General features: G+C 36.7%; 1 protein-coding gene across 1 annotated transcript in view; it reads right to left on the bottom strand.

The window, feature by feature from the left end:
• The window catches only part of IBTK (inhibitor of Bruton agammaglobulinemia tyrosine kinase), a 58121-nt gene that overhangs the window by 8754 nt on the left and 29626 nt on the right, over positions 1 to 19741 (bottom strand). The window contains exons 16-26 of the mRNA XM_010565749.1: positions 19486 to 19582; positions 18997 to 19098; positions 17899 to 18016; positions 16196 to 16256; positions 15384 to 15511; positions 13512 to 13624; positions 12733 to 12881; positions 11825 to 11991; positions 9956 to 10048; positions 8626 to 8784; positions 1884 to 2036 (exon numbers count right to left, since the gene is read on the bottom strand). Coding sequence (XP_010564051.1) covers positions 1884 to 2036; positions 8626 to 8784; positions 9956 to 10048; positions 11825 to 11991; positions 12733 to 12881; positions 13512 to 13624; positions 15384 to 15511; positions 16196 to 16256; positions 17899 to 18016; positions 18997 to 19098; positions 19486 to 19582 — 1340 coding nt within the window. The remainder of the gene's footprint in view (positions 1 to 1883; positions 2037 to 8625; positions 8785 to 9955; positions 10049 to 11824; positions 11992 to 12732; positions 12882 to 13511; positions 13625 to 15383; positions 15512 to 16195; positions 16257 to 17898; positions 18017 to 18996; positions 19099 to 19485; positions 19583 to 19741) is intronic.

The following is a 19741-nucleotide window of genomic DNA, read 5'->3' as shown; positions in this document are numbered from 1 at the left end:
GAAATAGCCCTTGAATGCCGCAGGCAAAAATCAGAGCCTACTGTGACAGGAACTGTACAGTCAAAGGATAAAATTACCTCAAACTAGAAACTCAACTCCTAACTTTGAGATGGATGAACTAGTCACCTAGACTCTTTATATCTAATAGAGAGAAATAAGCATCTTCAGACACAGTTCAAAACAACCTGAAATAGCTCTGGAAGTGCCATCTTTTCCAACTGATTATCGTCAATGTAGTCATCTAGGCTCCCACTAGCTTAATGTATCATTTTGAGACAGCTAACGTATTAGGCCTGGATTCAGCTCAAATAATCCACTTTGAGAGCATGCAGACTGGCCAGACTGCACAGACTAGACAGAGCAATGCAAAAGGAAAAGAAATTACTTTATGAAGATCACAGAGCAGGTGTGACAAAGCTAATAACAGCATCCAGTGCAAATTCCCTTATCACCAGCCCTTGCTGTCTCCCATATGATGAAAAGCTTTATTATTTCACTAGCAACAAAATTAACAATACCTGTTTTTCTGCAGAGTTGTGCTTCATGTCCCTACATCTCCACTCAGCACAATAACTTCAGCTTTATCCCCTTGTTCCTGAAGAATGCCCACCCATCACACACACACTCTCCAAATCCCTCCTACCTCTCTCCTCTAACACCATCCCACACATGATGTTCCTGTATTTCTACCCTCATTTTGTTCTTTATCTACCAATAGGACACGTACTACTTTGGTCCTAGGGAAACACCAGCATCTACACAAGCTGAGCAACCAAAAGGGAGGTGCAGCAGGACTTTCTTTTCCTTATGGAGGGGACAGTTTTTGGAGGGGGATGGAACAGGCTGTGCGCCCTTGCCAGGGAGGCCACTGCCCGGCCGGCCCTGCTGTCACCCTCGGCTGCCCTGCTACCATGGGGCAGCTGGCCTGTGCTGCTTCCAGACGGTGGGTGGGAAAGTCTGTAAGGTTTTCAGGCTCTCTGTCTCGTAAACGTATTTGAAATTGATAGTATTCAAAGTTGCTGATGATAGGGGGAAGAGATGCAGGTGGGCAGGCAGCTGAATCATACAGACCTTCAGGAATAAGGCTGAGATTTCTTTCCTCAGCTTAGACAGGTATTTTAACCCAAAACAGAGGTTTTATTGCAGGTAGCAAGAGGATGTGTGGCTAAAACAATTTGACCAAAGAGCAATACTATCTAATAACTAGACATAAAATTCACGTGCACCTCAGAACAAGTTATTTTTGTCCTTGGAATTGTAGTCCCACAGTAATTAAAATACACAGACGTAACCAATGCATCAATATTTCAGTAAGCCCTCTTAAACCATGAAAAATTGCACCTGAACAATTAAGTCAGCTTATAAGAAAACTCAGATCAGGAAATGCCAGAACTGTGTTTGAATAAACTGATTTTATCCACTCAGTGGTTACACAGAAATACTCCTAAGCAAACTGTTTCATACATGTCACATCTGAATGCTAAAGAATATCTAATTTCTACAGAAGTTGGAGAATATAGGTTTATCACTTTTATACATACATATACGAATGTACACACACACACACATATATTTTGTTTGGAGCCTGAAGTGTTTGTGTCTATATATACACACACGTACACACATGCCCATATATACAGATGCAAACACTCTGAACCTCAAACAAAATATTAGCAGTGGCATTAAATTGCTTTAGTGTTTCAGCTGCCTATTCATAAGAGCATTTCATTCATAAAATCCTATTAACAGAACTATTAAAGAATGCTTACAGGATTTTTTTTTTTAAATGACAATTTTATCCTTTCTTATTTCAGCAGAATTTGAACAGGTTATTGTGGTTCTTGTATAATGGTTGATCAATTAGGAAAAGACTGCTCTCTTACCTTATGGTGTTTTGGACTGATGAATCCTCAGTTCCTTTATATCCAGCTCTTTTGATACCAGTACCAGGTGAATTACTTGCACTCATACATTTTTCTTCTTCCATTACAAGATCACGGAATGACTTTGGCAAAGCAGAATGTAATGAAGATGACCTTTAAAAAAAAAAAAAAGGGAAAAAAAACCCAACTCATTTTATACTTGCACTTTCCAAGACTCCATATTGTTCCATGATTCAGATAGCAAAGAGGGCCTTTTCAGTTATTAAAAAGAAAACTACAATATTACGTAGCTTTTGCATCTCATCATTACACCTCCTAGACCCCATTCACTAAAATAAGTCAAATAGGTAAAGATCAGAAAATAAATACCTAAATACAAGCCAGTAGTATGGAAATTTTATTAGAAGAAAAAATAAAACCCCCAACCTTATTTTCACAGACACCTTATCTTAGACGAGCTGTACCTTTTCTAACTATTATTCCTTGAAAAATATTCTCATAAATCACACAATGCTTTAGTACTTTAATTCTAATACTGTTAGTTTACCACCATGAAAGTCAAGTATAGCTGATCATCTTTCCCCAAGATATTGAATGAGTTGCTCATACCTGCTGGAGGCTCTATAAATCATTTAATCCACAGTAAAACTCATAAAACTGATATGCTTCGTTTTCTTTTAGTTGCCCAAGTATAATGTGCACTGTTACTGAACTAGAGTCTGCATATTATCTTTCAAAAATAAACAAGTATGAAAATCAAAAAAAAACAAGTATGAAAATATAGCAATTTAGCATCATAGCTATTCTGAACACTTTCTGATCCAAAAGCCTTTTTATTTAAAGAATTCAAGGCAGTCACATTAGTCTTTCCCCTATCCATCAAGACTTTGGAATTAATTCTTCATACATTCACTTACATTTAACTTTACTAAGCACAGTAGTCCCACTCATCGTCAAATATACAAAATACATATTGGAAGAACAGCTCTGCTCATTATCTACTCAAAGAAATAAGAGAACAATTATAAACACTACTGAAGTAAAACAAGCTTTCTACACAACACTAATTATTTGTGCAGCTACCATAAGAGAAGCATCTGAAACCAAAGACTTTCAGACTACATCTATGCTGTATACAACTTAAGATAACAAATGTGAGGGACTTAAAGCATTACAATATAGTATCTGAAATCTTACAACAAAAGCATCTGAAAGTTATATATGATGTCTGAATGCCATGCAAGACCACCTGAGCTTAAGTTTGGAAGGTTTTTTGTTGTTGGGTTTTTTTTTCTTTTTTTTTTTTTTTTTTTTTTTTAATACTGCATGAGCAGCGTAGAAGGCATAGAAAGCAGAATGGGAACCTCCAGGTGCAGGGCCTCAGAGTCATTTTGCACATCCTCTGTTTCTACTACCAGCTGGCAGACAAGAGTCTGGGCAAGTGTTTGACCAGAACTTCCCCAAACTTACTATACTAAGTAGGCAAATGGTTCCCTTGGGATCTGCTGTCACAGAAGCTTCTTTTAACAGTTTAAGTAGCCTACCCATTTTCATGAAAATTCTGTACTGCAATCAGATCCACTTGCAATACAGCACCAAAAAAAAAAAATCCCCCAAACCCCAAAATAACCTCCCCCAAAACCCCAAGCCTGCATCATTCTCAGCTTGTGAACCTATCCAAAACAATTACCAATATCTTAAAATGGTTTGGCTTAAACTGGTACAAATTTTCCTAACAGCAACAACTCTAAATTTCAGCTTGTCCTGCCTGAAACACTGTCATTTCTATCTAATTTGTAGCATTAGAAAAGACTAATTTATACATCTTTTTTTAAAAAAGTGGAATATGACTACATTCCTCTAATCTGTAACTGCAAAACATCAAAGCATGAAGTTCCAAAACAGCTGTTAATGTTTCAGTATAAGCTGGAATACTGACAGACTGACAACCTAGACATTGAAATACACAACTGTTAATTTTCAAGAGAGACTTCAAATTCCTTTATGCCTCCACTCTTGAAAAGCCATAGGCTCTCCTGAGCTTAAAAAAAAAAAAAAAGCCAAAACAAATAACAAAAACCATCCCCCTCCCTCGATCAAACTAGGTTTGGACAACTAATAAAATTAACACCTAGCTTCTTGCATGACATACTCTCAAAGTATTACTAGTGTGATTCCCCTCCACCCCCCTTCTAATTTCCACTTTTCTTCAAAGGAGGAAATATAGGTTCATTCTCCCCAAAACTATGAAACTGGGGGTTTCTTTTGGTGGAAAAGGTAGGATGTTGTGTATGATAAGACTCTGTCTTTTAGTCAACCAAAAAAGGGCCAGAAGGTCCCACACCCTTCTGGCAACTGTGCTCATTGCACATCCAAGATGAATATCTTATTTCATTGGAACACACATTCTAAGGCTTTGACTATATTGCATGCGTGGAAAGCTCAATCTATTGCCAAATGTACTCTAACAGTCCACTGTGAATTTACGGAATATAACTTTGCAAATATAGTATTAGAACAGATGAGTAACACCATTCTACCTTACATACAAAAATACTTTGAACAACTAGCAGGGGCAATCAAATAATTGATGGCTTGCCTAAAGCAGCTTAAAGTTTATTCAACAAATGCTCTCTTCCAACAGCTAGGCATACTTTTAAATATTCATATACCCCCACTGGTTCTTTGCTTGAACTCTTGAGCTACCGGCATTTTCCAGATCAGCAGCCAGAGGAACACTGCAGAGGAACGTACAGAATCATGCATGGTGACCACATGAGCATTAGATTGGATTCCATCCTCCTGAAGTATATCCTGGCCTTTTCGCTTAAGATGGTTTGTGTAACACAGTAGAGCCCAGCTACTTTCAAAAACTGTTTAATCAGAACCTTAAGAGCACAATGTATTTTCTGGAGACAGTTAGCTAAGCATATTCAAAAAATCAGTCCATACTTGCTTTTTAAATGCAAGGAACAGGTCGTAGGCAGTTGCTAGTTTAAAATTAAACAGCACCCAATAGGTAAAGAGTTATCTATCAGAGAATAGGTGAATAGCATGAATTGTCAAACTATTCAGATGTCAGATCAAGGAAGTTATGCCCCATATTTTTATATGCCTTTTATCAGAGCTTCTCTTAATACCTTACTTCCTGTATTAACAAGTCAGTCATTCAACTAGAGGCATCTAGCTTGTGTGCTTCAGTCAGCCAGTACAAGTACTTCTAAAAAGTCATTTATCTTAGAGTAAAGAATAGGACTTCAGGAACTAACAAAAACCTCTTCTGAAGAAGCCCAGATAATTAAGTAAGCTATGCAATGTCCTTTAAAACCTACTTCAGGCTTTGTTGTATCTAAAAGTTGTGTATGAAGGGGAGAATGGAAAGCCCAGGCTGGACAAAGATAGATGCCCTATACAAATATCCTCCTGCGAAGGAGTTCTCATAGCCCCTTCCCTTGACACCCAAAGTCTGTCAGAGAAAAATATATAAAACTGCAGCTTGAAAATGGCTAGTAAAACAAAAAAGGAAATTAACTGACGATATTTAAGATAACTGGTTGAAAATACCCATGAAATGCCTACACCAGTAATCATTAGCATCAGCCCAAGCCACGGCATGGCACGTATGGGGAAGTTCCTCTGAAGACTCCAGAGAAGACCTCCCTGTGACCACTGCTCACAGAAAGGCCCCTGACTTTGCTGGGTGCCTGAGGAAAAGGACTGACTCACACAGGCCCCGGTCCACCTCATTAGCAGCACCCCTGGCCAGCTGCTGCTGCTCACCTGCATCAGCACAGACACCCCTCTGAGTCACCCATCGGGTAATGCACAAGAGCATGGCTTCTCTGGTGCTCACACCGAGTCACTGATGGGTAAAAAGGTGGTGGGTTTGTAACAACGTGTACATTAGTATGTGAATGAGCCTGTGTGATTTGTTTATGTAAGACTGTGTACATCGTCATTGTAGATGTTAGGTTACATATTGTTTATGCATAATTATAACATTCGTAGTAAGATTAAAAACAGTAGATGGATTTTTTTTTTTATTATTTAACATAATAAAGGATAGTATAACTCAGTATTTCCTGTATCGGTCACCATCTAATTTCACCTTCGGTTTCTTCCAGTACATTTTAAGCCTCAGAGCTGTAATTGCCCTGTGACACCTCCATTAGCTAAGCCAAATAACAAACTTGCTGCCTGACCTGCAGTATCAGCTGTATAAAGCAGGTAGCGTGTTCTTTGGAGCATTTGAGAGGATCAGAGTTAAGGATTCTGAAATTCATCCACTCATTAGAATTCAGAAGACAAATCTTGCAAACCTTGTTTCTCCTTTTGTGAAGGTCCCAATTACAGTTTGGAGGTCAGGTAGAGTCTGAATCCTTAGGTGCAAAGCAACTCATTCTATTTCCTCTTTAAGGCAAAATTGTGGGCTTTGTTCAGTGTTGTATCAGAATAGCTTTTGGGGGCTGGAGGAGTAAAGGAGACCCCACATTTTGGTATCAGGCGTACGTGGTTGAAAACAAATTGAGGAAACAGATATTTAAGTCCTGCTTGTATAAATCAAAACAAAAGAATTCAACCTTTTCTTAGATTCACTTGAAATATTGTGTGCTGGATATTTTTAAAACCAGGTGATCTTAGGCAGTTCATTTTTGTAAATAACTACTGTAGTAACATACCTCTATAGCTTGTAAGCTGGACACTAGAAATACATGGCATGTAACTTTTTTTTAGTTGTAATCAACCCAATCAGCAGACACCTACAGAGAAGATTTCTTGTCCCTACTTTCACTAACCCTTGGAGTAATCCCAGCCATCACCGTCAGAATCATTACTTGAAGAACACATCATGCCACACTACCTTGAATTCACCAAGCAACTGCCCATTTCAGATCAGACTGACATGATCCTTGACAGGCCCTGTAAAATACTAAAGTCCTTTAACCATAAAGCTGAATGTACTGCATAGTGTCCACTAGAGAAGCAAAGCTTGTTCTGGTGTCATGACTGGCAATAGAATACCATTTTAGGATCAATTATTATCTGATTTAAAATAGATGATTTGGGGATGATTACAACGTACTCTCACAGTTTTTCCCATAAGTTACCGATAAATATTTTGAACACCAGCTCTATTTTACCATTGTTACATTCTGGGATATTACCATTATTACTATAAACTAAAATAATAGCATACCAACAGACCTATCTCAAAAAAATCTAAAGGCACTTCAAACTCAAGGTGCTGATCATAATAGCATCCATCCAAAAAAGAAAGATGAAATCACAGATACATGAAATGGAGCAGAGAAGCAAGCAGTTCTAGATTATTACCCTAAATCTTTTGACACAGAACGCCTCTCAGGAAGCAACTGCTGCCAGAAAGCAGCCCACCTTTTCCTCAGCCAGCTAGTGATGTGATTTTTTTTCCTCTCTATACACTCATTAAATAGCTAACAGGCTACATGTCTTGTTTTGAACTTACAGGAGCATAGCAGAAAGGCAAAAATTCCAGCAGATGCTTACTGCTCTTATTTCTGAAAGGAGCAACCAATTGATATAAAGGATCAAAGGAAAGAGAGCCAAAAGACACAAGAGGGATACAGCTCTAATTGTGGAAAATCAACCTATCCTTTGAAAGACAGACTCCTGTTTTACTTTGAAACCTACCCAACACAAAAGGAAAACTGCTACAATAGCATCTAAACCAGCTAAATTGTCTAAAAAAGACTTCATTTAAAATAGAGTAACTGTGGTGGGTATGCAGCAAGCTTTGCTCCCACTGAAACACAAACAGGTAAGCTCTAGACAGAGGAGATGGACTTACAGTTCTTCTAGGGTACCCGTACAGAAACAAGCTGCAATAAAAGGCTAGACCTTCTTGAACAGGGAAAGGGGGAGGACTGCCCAACATTTACCTCAAGTGAAGAGCATGCACATAGGTATCTATTCTGTAGTAAACAAACACATTAAATTTACATAGCTTGCAACTTCTACAGTTATGCCTTTATGCTTTCATCCAATACCAACTGTAAATGTGAAGAGCAAAGCATGAATCGGGCTAGCACCTCATTACATTCATAGTTGTAAACCTAGTTCATTGACCAGATGATAAACCATTTTTCTATTCAATACGGTGATATTAACTGGAACACTTAAATTGCGTGTAATCAGCATTAAAAGTCATTTTAAACCCATTATGCATCCTTCCACCATAAGAATTCTTAGCAGCATCCATCACTCCCTCCAGCTCCTAGACATGTACATAACTTTGTTATCTATAATTTTGGTCAATTGTGCTCTACTCCAAAGTCATTCCCCTCCCTGTTAGGAAGGGCTAACATTTTTCTTTATGTTTTTGACAGAGAAAAAACAGCATTAATAATGATTTTCAATAACCTCTTCCTGACTAAGTTTCAGAGCTTGTGCTCAGTCTTCTTTTTCTATGCTTCACTTTGATACCATCTGCAAATACCACATCACACACAGGCAAGAACCAGATTGGATGCAGTCTTCTGACACACTATAGCAAAATTTCAAAGAACTAGTAGACTGCAACCACTGCATTTCCCTGCTCCCTTTGAATTTCTAGATTACTATCAAATGTAGATACAAATAGTTCGATGCTAGTCTTTTTAATGAACAGAAGTAGGCCATTTTTATTTAAGAAACTGCTTCTAAGAGACTATCCAATGTAAAAACCCCCCAAAGAAAAAGAAGTGATATTTCATTTGTAACATACCATGCATTCCCTAGTTTTGCAACTTTTGTAGGTGGAGGCGGTGTGGTTATTAGTGTAGCAGGCTCCGTGCTGCTAGTTACTGATCCATTATCTTTTGCTGCCAGGGCAATCATTTTTCTTTGCTTCTGTGAAAGCTTGATTCCATGAGACACCATTCTGCTGTGAAGTGATATTGCAGAGAGAAAATGCAAGATCAGTGTCCTTTGAGATGACTCGCCTTTAATCTTGCAAATTAAACTAAGAAATACTTCTTTCCTCGATCAAAATACTTTGTCTAGAGTGCCAAAAGCGGAGTATAGGTGGGGGGGGAGTGGTCAGATGGCTAGGGAGCAAAAGGAGGATCAATGAATATCAAGAGTGACAGAAAGAAAAGCATCATAAAACTATTCTTTCCATAGATGTCTACAAACGAAAACATGCAGAGTAGGAATCAAGCCTCTAAAAGAGATGGACTACCACCAGATGAAGACTATTTTCTAATTTTGTGACTTTTTAGAGACTGTTAGAAGCTTAGCTCCCTTAAATCAAAAATATTGATGCATAAAAAAACATGTACAACAGCATACAGCCATTTTTTCTATTTGTAATAACTTGTTTTCCAAGTTATTCGGATTCCTCAGCTTTGGCTGTTTTGTTCACAGCTTCTGAACCTAGCTAGCCAGCAACCTTTTACTAGGCTCCAGGACTACTGTCCTAGCTCTCTTTTACAAGAATGCCACACTTCAAAGGTCATGAAAGTCATCTCCAGTTTTCTTCCCATACCTTGCCAGTTAAGAAACACTAATTTAATCCACTGCCTCCTGAAAAAGTACATTTATCTCCCTGTGTCTTTGGGATGCTTCTCCGAGCAAGAGCCACCCTTGCTTCTGTCTGAGGAAAAACTGTTAATATCAACACATGGGTGCTGGGGATGTTCAGAGAATGCAACACAAGAAACAAACTTCAGGATCAATTACAGTAGTGGTCCACAAGTAATTTCTGAAGTGCTAGGGACAAGAATTAATTCTTTTTGGTTGTAAATTGGAAAGCTCAGCAGAGCAGGCCACTGATTTAAGATACTCATTTACTAGCTCTTTAGCTCACATTTCAACAGCTAAGACATGCTTTTGCAGTAGTGGACCAAACAAGACTACAGTAAAATGAAGGGATAAATTTTGTACGCTGGCAGAAAAACACCATAATGAACTGAACTAAACAAAGCTGTTCGAAAACAAATAGGACAACTTCTCTCCTGCTTTTTTTAAACTTTGAACTGCCTGAACCACTAAGTAAATTCATAATAGCCTGGTCTATCACACTTTTCTTTTATAGATTTTGGTTTTTTACCAACCCTGAATTTGCCTTTGGCATGGTTCCACATTTCTGCATACTTTCTTCAATTTCCATGATGGTTCTTAGATCCATAGCAGGAGGGCTGGCAGGGCTAAATGAAAAATAAAAAGTTACCTTACAAGGCACTCATTTTTACTTACATTCCACAGCTCCAGCCTTCACTGAAATCCTCTAAATCATACATAAGGTTGGTAACCGGATGTATAATTTATGTCTGTTTCCTCAATTATGGCAAACCTCAAATAGAATGTTTCTGACAAAACTTTTATAAATATATACATATTTAAGAGCACACTATAAAAATACTTTTCAAGACTCATTATACTATGAAACAAAAAGATGTGAACTATGATTACTTTAAAAAAATTAGATACCTAAATCCAGGATACTTATTTAGTAGTCAACTGCTCATGGTAAGTGTTAGAGAGGCATTGCTCACAGCTCTTTCATGAAGGTTGAATTAGATCTTCCTTTGAAGAACAGGATTAAAATTATTTCACATGGCAAACAGAACACTCTTTGCAAAGTTAGAGCTCTATACAAATACCAGTAACATTCTCAAACTTTAGGAATCAGTTTTGTTTTCATAAGTGACCTAATTTTAAACTTCCACAGAAATGAACATGAATTAAATCCAGACATTTCCAGGCTTTACATAAAAACTATAAATTAAAACCTGTGTACTTACAAGGCATTTGCAAACTAAGCTGTGTTACAACTACATTCAAGGACAGGTTTTGAAATAAAATATAAGCAGCACTCCCTCTGTCTCTCCCCACATAAACCCAACTACCAATAGACAAACTAGTGAATTAACCACTGGGAGGTCACATCAAACCCTGTCGTCACTTCTCCTCCACAGTAGTTCAACCAAATACACTACAGTATCAATCCTTTAAACATTCTACATAACAGTGCTGCCTGCTTTTTCCTGACATAGCAGCAATACTAGAAAAAGTAAAGAAAGAATACAAGGGAAACTCATAAAGGCACAGTGACATAATGACAAAGTCCTATGGTTTTATTTGTTCCCCTTCCATGCAATCCTCTAAAAAATATTCAAAAAGAACTCCAAGATAACAGATGAAGGTGAAGCTTCTTCCAACTAGTCTATAGACCAAAGAGTTGGTTGTGGGATGTGTTACCCTCTCTGCATAGACTTGGCTTGCACAAATACATAGTGAGACAAAACACAGATTCCTAATGGACCTTGCTCACCAAACAATATACTTCAGAGCTGCAACTTTTAATTTCTATAGCTGTATCACCTGTATTAACAAAGCCCATCAGCCACAAACCAATAGAGCCTGGAAAGATTGTGGGAAATTATTGCTATATGATTCCCTAAATCCTTAAACTCTTCTCTATTCAACCTTTATTAACAACTCTCTCAGACAGGACACCAGGCAAGACAGAACTTCAGTCTATCACAGTACTGCTCCTTTTTCATATGCAGATATGGCTACAGATAAAAATTAACAATCATTTCTTTATTACTGTATAAGTTAAACCTGTGGTGTTGATTTGCACAGACCGTTTAAGTGTCCAGGCATGCCTTAAAAATGTCCAAGTACAATGGTGCTTCTAACAGCTTCAAGCATGGTCTGATTCCACTAAAAACTACCACGTATTCTGGTAGCACTTTAAAAAAAAAACCTAAAAAAATAAATCTACCTAGCAATTGCTTTTCTTAAAGAATAATTAAAAAATGTACCAGTTTTATTAAATAGCAAAATCTTTAATTCACATATCAGGTAATGTGTGATCATTTTGAAGAGCAGATAACTTTTTAGCCTGAATAGAATATTACTAGCATTCGCTACCAAGTGATTGTAAGTTAGGTAGGCACCACAACAATTAACTCCACCTGAAACTGGTTGCTACCCAATTGGGAGAGCTTGCAGAGTTGTTTTTGGCACTGGGAATGGACTGTGGAACAGACTGTGTCAATGCTGATGATCCCTTGTATGACTTCATCATCTCCTTGTTAGGTTGAGAGGGTTTCATACCCTGACTGCATGCTTTGTCCTTCATCTAAAAAAAAGACAGAAAAATGTAGAATAAATATTCTCACATTTTTTCCACTTAGAAGAAAAAGAGCGATGCTACAAGCAGCTTGAATGACACATGTAAGTGAAAAGATTTTAAAGGATACCTCAGAATAGCAATAATGTAGTGAATCCCTGATCAGTCTGCTGCTGTTTGTACCTTTTTTTTTTTTCCCTCCTCACTTCACACTTCACCCTGAATCATTTAAGTCCAAATATTCATCTTGATAGTGGAAAATTCACTCCAAGATGTTCACTTCTAAAGCTTTAACACTTAATAATATACGCATGATTCTCTCAAATTTATTTCTCTTTGCCAGTTATGGCTCAGTTATCCTGGACTGTACTTCTGTCCAACTACAATAGTTGAAGAACAGCAGGATTTTCCTAGAGTTTTTTTGGCTTCTGTTTTTGTTTTTTGGCTCTGAACTTCAGATTTGCTTTGCGTTTTAAATGAAGTAGATGGAGACCTTACATAATTACTCTTTGAATTTGAAATTTTCTGGACACTACAGCATACAAAAATTTTCATTATGGTACCACGTGAATAAATTACCCTTAGAAGATGTAATAAGCAATATTCATTTTTGTTTACTTTATCAGACAAATGTTGTCTACACCATTTTAAGGAAAACAGCTTCTCAGAAACACTCCAAAATACAAACTCTGATTTTGATGGGCTAGATAAACACAAACGAATAAATTGATAGGAACAAAGAAATCCAACCTCAGTCCTCTCTGGATGAAATCCTTTTGTGAAGTCAGGGGACTGCAAGTCTCTGGGGCTACCCACTCCTGCGTAACTACCTTCAGAGTCAGATGTTAAGAGTTCTGGAAGTGATTCTACAGAGTTAGTTTTATGCAGTTTTACTGAGCCTAAGAAATAAGAAAAGAGTAGAACTATTAAATCATGAGAGCTGGACTAAACGATGCTTAAAAAAACCATCACTCTATATGATGAATACAAAATAATCAGAAGTTTACCTAGTCCAGTATACTAGACTGTAGTAAGTATAAGCAAATTTAAGACTACCTTAAATACTTTTTCAAAATAAGATTACTCCCAGTTTTCTTTCTCTGTCTCACAATATACAGTTTTGTGAAGTAACACTGAGATTTTTGTATTGAAAATGAAGGCTTCTACCACCTTTTCAGTAAACAGTGACTAATTTATTTTTTCTATTCCAGAAAAAAAACAAAACCAAAACCACACCTTAGCAGAATGTTCCACTTATTAAAACCACATGGGAAAGTGTCCGTTAATTTTATTTGATAAAATACATGCTTTTACAGAATCTGAACTTTGGGCACAAGCTTAATATGACAAAGATCCCTTCAAACAAAACTTAATCTTAAGAATCCACTATTCAAATTCAGCTATGGTGTTCACTAGAAAAGAAATAATGTTTGCAAGGTATCCTTATTGAAGTATAGACATCTCATTGCATTGCATATTAAACTTTATGTTCTGTTTTGATACCTGAAAGGAACCTCTTTCCCACTGACCTGTAGAGGCTGGACTCTGAATAATATCTGATAGATTATATCCTCCAGAGCTGTCAGACCGTTTTCGTGGCTTCTTTTTTGCCTTAGTTTTTGCTCTTTTGAAAAGGGCTTCCCTATTAAAAACCAAAAAAAAACCCCACCAAAAAAACCAAGATGGATTAAAGCCAAAGAAATTGAACCTCAGAACTATCAGTGTCAATGTCAAGTTTTTCAGTCAGCAGCAGCAGCAGCTATACTTCAAGCAATAATACCTGGTCCCACCAGCTATCACTAGCTGCTTGTTCCTGCTCTGATTATGCACTGGCACAACTATTTAATAAAGAAGTGGGGGGGGGGGGGAACCAACAATCTAGGAGGAAGAGAAAAAATTCTTTCCAATCTAGATCTAGTCTCTGGTCTAGTACACTGCACAAAGACTTCTGCTGAGACAGTGGAAGATACAGCAGCTGCATAGGCTGGCACTGCCACCTAGGTGAGATTAAACCTGCTACACATCACAGCAACTGACATAAAGCAAACTACACTCAAGTCTCCACATTCTTCTCTCTTGATTTCCCCTAAATTAGTGAAGTTCAATAAAGTCTACAGTTGGTCTCACTTTTCCTCAACACAAATACTGTCACCAAGATAATACTACTTCTACAATAAAGCAGGTATATGGTCATGTCACCAAAATGTCACATGTTCCTATATATGATATTAGGAAGAGTGGAATCAAATAAAAGGCATCTTTCATTTTAATAAAACTACTAGAAATTCAGAATTATTTCAAAAAGCCTCTTTGAGAAGCTTTTCGTGGAATAACTATATACGTACTTATTCATTCCTGCAACAATACTGTAACCTTACGATGCTTGAGGTTTTTTTTAATCCTTGGACTGCCCTATACCCTAAAGGCTATCGTCTAGCCTATAAAAACACTGAAAGGCTTGAAGTCTAATACCAAATAGCCTCTCAGTTCCCCTGATCTACATGTACTAGTTCATTTACCACAACTTTTCTTGACACAAGTGGTCAGAACGGTACACCATACCACATGAGGTCTAATCTGCACAGTGACATCTTATTTCATTATTTGGAAGCATGTTTACAAGTCATCCTATCAAATTAGCTTTTCATAGTTGTGATGTCAATTTCTCTAGTTTAAAAACTGTACCAAAGAAAGCAGTTTAATTTTATTATTTGCTCTTCAGAGAGAAGCAGCATATTAAGTTAGTCTGGTAAGACTTTACAGATTCTATTGCTCTCACTTCTATGTCTTCAGAACAAATATTCAAAGACAGAATAACAGAAGTCCACAAAACCACCAAGGCCAAACTACCTGATCCACAGTTGTTTGGATCACATTTTCTAACCTTTCACAGGTTTTGTTATTCTACAGCCACACAATAGCCACTTTAAACTGACAGATTAAAAACTCATGCTACAAAACTTCGTATTTTGCATGACAATTCTGTTAATATTAAGAAATTTAGATTATCACAATTTTTCCAGACAGATCTATAGTACCTTAAAGTCTGTTTTTTAATCTTTTGATTTCTTCTAATTCAGTGAAGTTCAATGAACTCCACAGTTGGTCTCATACATACACAAATACTCTCATCACATGCACAACTGCCAAACATTACTGTGAATGCTTGTTTTGCTACCTTTACTCACATGCTACTTACAAACTGAAAAAAGTGCTCCATTGCAGTTCTGTAACATTTTAAAATACTTAAGGGAACTAGTAACGATCTTTGAAATCTCCGTTTCTCCTATTTCTTAATATTTCCATTCTGCACCCAAAGAGAGTCAGGCACCATCCAAAGGAGGACAAATACCATATACAGCTCACCTAGTAGAAAATGCTGATGAAAAATAGATACTTACTGAGAATTTTGTTCTGTATTCATTTCTTCCCTTAAAAAGACAAAGTTCTCTCCGTCTTCAGGCTCAAAAGAACTTATGTCAGGTCCATCTGGATATGGTGTAATTACTCTTCTGACCATGGCTGGAATCTGCAGTTGTAAAAGACGTTACACTAAGTTTCTCTTAAGTTGTACGCTAGCAAATGTATGATCTCTTGTAAAAAGATCAAAACTGACTGTCATTTAAAACACTTTTACAGATCAATAATTAAGTTTATAAGTTGGTTAAATAGTTAAGTTACATCTTTAAGCAAAACAGAAGGAGAATTTCAGCTGCCTATAACTCCTGACAAAAAAATGCTTACAGGTTTTGCAAAAACTACTGTACAGTTAAAGAACACTGGATTATAATGTGCCTTGGTTTTCCCCTTTCCATTAAAGTTCAACTTTCACATTATTTTTCTTACTGCTTTTAAGATCTATATGATCACCCTGAACTTTACACTGGAGAAACCTGATTTACTTTCTTCTAAGTAACATACGCTCTTTTCCATAGGTTTTTCTCATGTTTTTTCATGCAACAATTGTTAATTACAGAACATTAATACGTTTAATATGTATAATTAATTAAAGGACACAATACTGTTGCAGCAGTGGATAGTGAATAATGAAATATGAGCTCCATGAGATTGGTAATAGCAGCAGCTAACCTTAGCTTTTGAGTCAGATGTTCCACATTCAGCCTGTGATCTACAGACCCTGCAGCTATGTATTTATTACTCCTCTGTTCTCATTTTAAACCTAATCAGCTTACACTCAAGTTGTACAACTTACCATTTTCCTGTAATAAACAGAAAGATCCTTTACAACTTCATCACTTAAGACATCCAGAGTCCTTAAAAAAAAAAAAACAAACAAAAAAACCACCAAATTTATCTTACCAGCTTAAAAAAACCCAAACAAACCCATCACATTAATGAAAAATTCAAATGAACATTTTAGATGAATCTCACATACAGGCATTACTGCCTATTCACGGTGGTCCCAGAGTCGGAAGAAAATGAACACAAAATATAAACTAGTCAATGCCCTTATAAGGCAGGATTAAACCCACCTTTCCAGACAGCCTACCTTTACTTAAGGCCACAGCCAATACAGACCTATATAGTTAAGTTACCATGAACTGGTCATTAGTTTACCTATTTCTAAATACTTTCAAGTCTTCCCGACATACATCTAACACTCCAAGTCTATGCAAATTCTTCTATAACACTCAGCCACAACATTCCTTGACATTGACATTTATGCCAAAAAATAACAGTACAGCAACGAACTTTACTCAACAGAACTATCTTGCCCATGTGAGCAGCTCTCCTTGCACAAAGCTGTCACAGATAAAAGTTCTATCTGTCTCAGGTGTCTCAGATTGAAAGTCTTGCTACCCAGTAATGACATTTTCAGATTTTCACTAAAATGCAGATAGTGTCTTAAGTGTAGTAAGAATGTTTCATGTCCTTTCCAGGCTTAAGACGAAACAAACCTGAATTCAGAATAATACTTAAGACAATGTTAGGAGATTTTTACTCTTCTCTCCAAAGTCAAAGGTTAAAATGTTTATACTTTATAAGGAAAGAGGAAAATTGCTAATATGAATGAATCCCTGTATCTGTGGTACAAGCAGAGCGGTTGTGTGACATAGCAATAATGTTCTGGCATTCTGAACTGGTTCAGACCTCTAAAAACTTCTGTAGGTAAAAGGAAGCATGATAAAAAGGCTAGGAGTGGACAGAGTGGACCAATAACAGAGATACAGGGGGTTTTGGTTGGTTGGGGTTTGGGTGTGGTTTTTTAAAGTCTTTGCTGGAAAAGAAGCTTAATCAGTGCTGATAAGGCTTGCTCTGAGAAGATGACCTGTACTCTGGAAGCAACTTGAAGCCCTGTCCAAAACCATCAAGAGAAGAAAGGCCAGAGAACATCTTCAACTTCTTAGAACACTAGCTGAATCATTGTGGAAAGCAAGGGTAATTAATTAATTTGTTCAGCCCTCACTGCAGACATGTAAAGCAAAGAGACTACCAGAAGGCAGGCCCATCCTCTTTAGAAAATGCACCAGCTATAATAAACCTACTTAAAATAAATTCAATTTGCATAGTAACTATGATGCTAAAAAAAAAAAAAAAAAAAAGAGAGAGAGAAAGAAAAAAAGAAACCAACAAAAAAACCCACAGCTGTTTTATGCATCTTCAAAAACAATTTAAAAAAAAAAAGAATGAACAAGATTAGGCCTAATGTCAAAGCCCACCGAAGCCAAGAGAGGTTTTTCCCCTTAATTCAGGCTCTTTGCGCTAGATTGTAACATAGAGTTTTGTACTATAGAACTGGTACAGTATGTACAGTTATTTAAGTAGTTTCTCCCTGTTTGTCAAAAACAAGTCTCCCTTTAAACTAGCAGCATTCAGTTGTATTTTAACATTTAACTGCTCATATTAGTTCTTCCAACCCTTTTGCCTTTTTGGGATGTTTGAATTCCTCCTTACCTTGCTTCAAGCAAAGCTGCCATGTTGAGTCCTATGAACTGCAAGCAGGACAGTTTTAACTGTTCAGCATTATACATTGCTGAGAACTCCAACAGCTCGGCAGCATTCTTTAAAGTAACTGCAAAGAAGAAACAGAACAAACCAAATTGGACAACGTGCTGCAATATCATGCAGCAGTTTTTAAGACTTATTGCACAGCATGATCTAGTTATTGAAACATATCATATACTTCTCCATTCCTGGAAAAAATGCTAACACTCAAATGGCCACAAACTAAAGCAAGCTCCACATAACTCTGTAGCAGCTTGAATGCAACAGCTGCTTCACAAAAATAGAAAGGCCCTACCTACAAACGTATCAGTTTCAATATATTGAAACTCAGCAGTCCAAATCAAAGGGGAAAAAGAAAAATAGCAAGTTTCATATACAGTAGAAACAGTTCTTAAAGCTCCAAATGTTCCTTTAGCAGGGAGAAAGATAAAAAAAAAAAAAGGTGGTGAAGGGGCAGTGGGCAGGGGAGAGAGAGAGAGAGAGAAAAATGGAAGTCACTATGAAATGCCAAGGAAAAATTGTATGCTAACTTCTTGTATCAAGCTAAGCAACAATACTTAGTGTTTTCTAGAAGAGGCAGATCTTCATAGCCATATAGAAATAGCACTTTGCCAAACAAACAGCAGAAGAACTAGTAGAACTAAATACAAGGACAGAAATAGAAACACAGAATTCATTTTATCATGTTTTAAACACAAGAAGTTTACATTCCATGAAATAAAGGTTTTATAAAAGTTTGGTTTCTTTGTTGTAGTGGGTTTGGATTTTTTTTTTTTTTGCTTTTTGCTTTATTTACTTTTTTTTCCCTTCTATTAAAGAGCATGAGAGGAAGACAATGATGCATAAGGAATGAAAGATCATGCTAATCTAGAACATCACCCAAACTAAAGAAGCAACTGTTAACAGCTATGCAATGAACAGCAAAAGGTAATCAGAGCAAAGGAATATAAGCAAATAATTCTGTGCTGAAATAGGCAAGAACATTAACATCTAAAAAAAGCATTTTTTTATTCTCTAACACTTTATAATACAAGCAGAACAACTCACGTTTTTCTGCAATGGCTACTTCACAGATTTCTTTGAGTCTGGATATAAGAAGTTGGTCTGCTACCACAAGAACATTACATATGAATTCCACATTTTGAGAATCTGGAAAACAAAGCATCATGTAAACACTGTGGGCAAGTCAAAAGCAACTATAACACATACAGATTCAATGAAAATTTACCAAAGGACAAATGTAATGTCTTTGCAAATTTTGATAGGATTTTCACAGCACAAGGAATAGCTTAGAAGAGCACAAACAGTCATTTTTTTGAAGCAAGAGAAGGAGGGAAAAGGAAAACTGCAGTTTGACAAACTAAAGAAAAGGTACAAAAAGACCTGAGCTATCACCTCAAAATCTAAAGCAACAGTTACAAAAAATTAGAATTTCTACATAGAACTTCAACACAAACATATTAAGTATTGAATTTCTATTTTAAAAATATAAAAATTGCAGGAGCTACAGTTGAGTTGAAAATATATTAATGGCACCTTTTATCGCAAGAGCTTCATCTGTATACAGGTAATCTACAATTATCTGTAGTATGTCAGAATGGATTGGCATTTCCAGAGCTGAACAACAAGAAGCCTAAAAGGCAAAAGGATTAAAAAAAAAAAAAAAAAAAAAAGAAAAAAACTGACTGCTTGGAATAAAATACAAAATTAAGACAGCAATTATATTTAGCAAATGACTTAGACTGAGGGTCACATTTTCAAAGTTAAACAATTATTTAAGCATTTGCACAAA

Source organism: Haliaeetus leucocephalus, unplaced genomic scaffold (genome assembly GCF_000737465.1).
Source record: "Haliaeetus leucocephalus isolate CR32 unplaced genomic scaffold, Haliaeetus_leucocephalus-4.0 Scaffold195, whole genome shotgun sequence".
Lineage (NCBI taxonomy): Eukaryota > Metazoa > Chordata > Aves > Accipitriformes > Accipitridae > Haliaeetus > Haliaeetus leucocephalus.
This window is presented reverse-complemented; position numbering and strand designations above follow the sequence as displayed.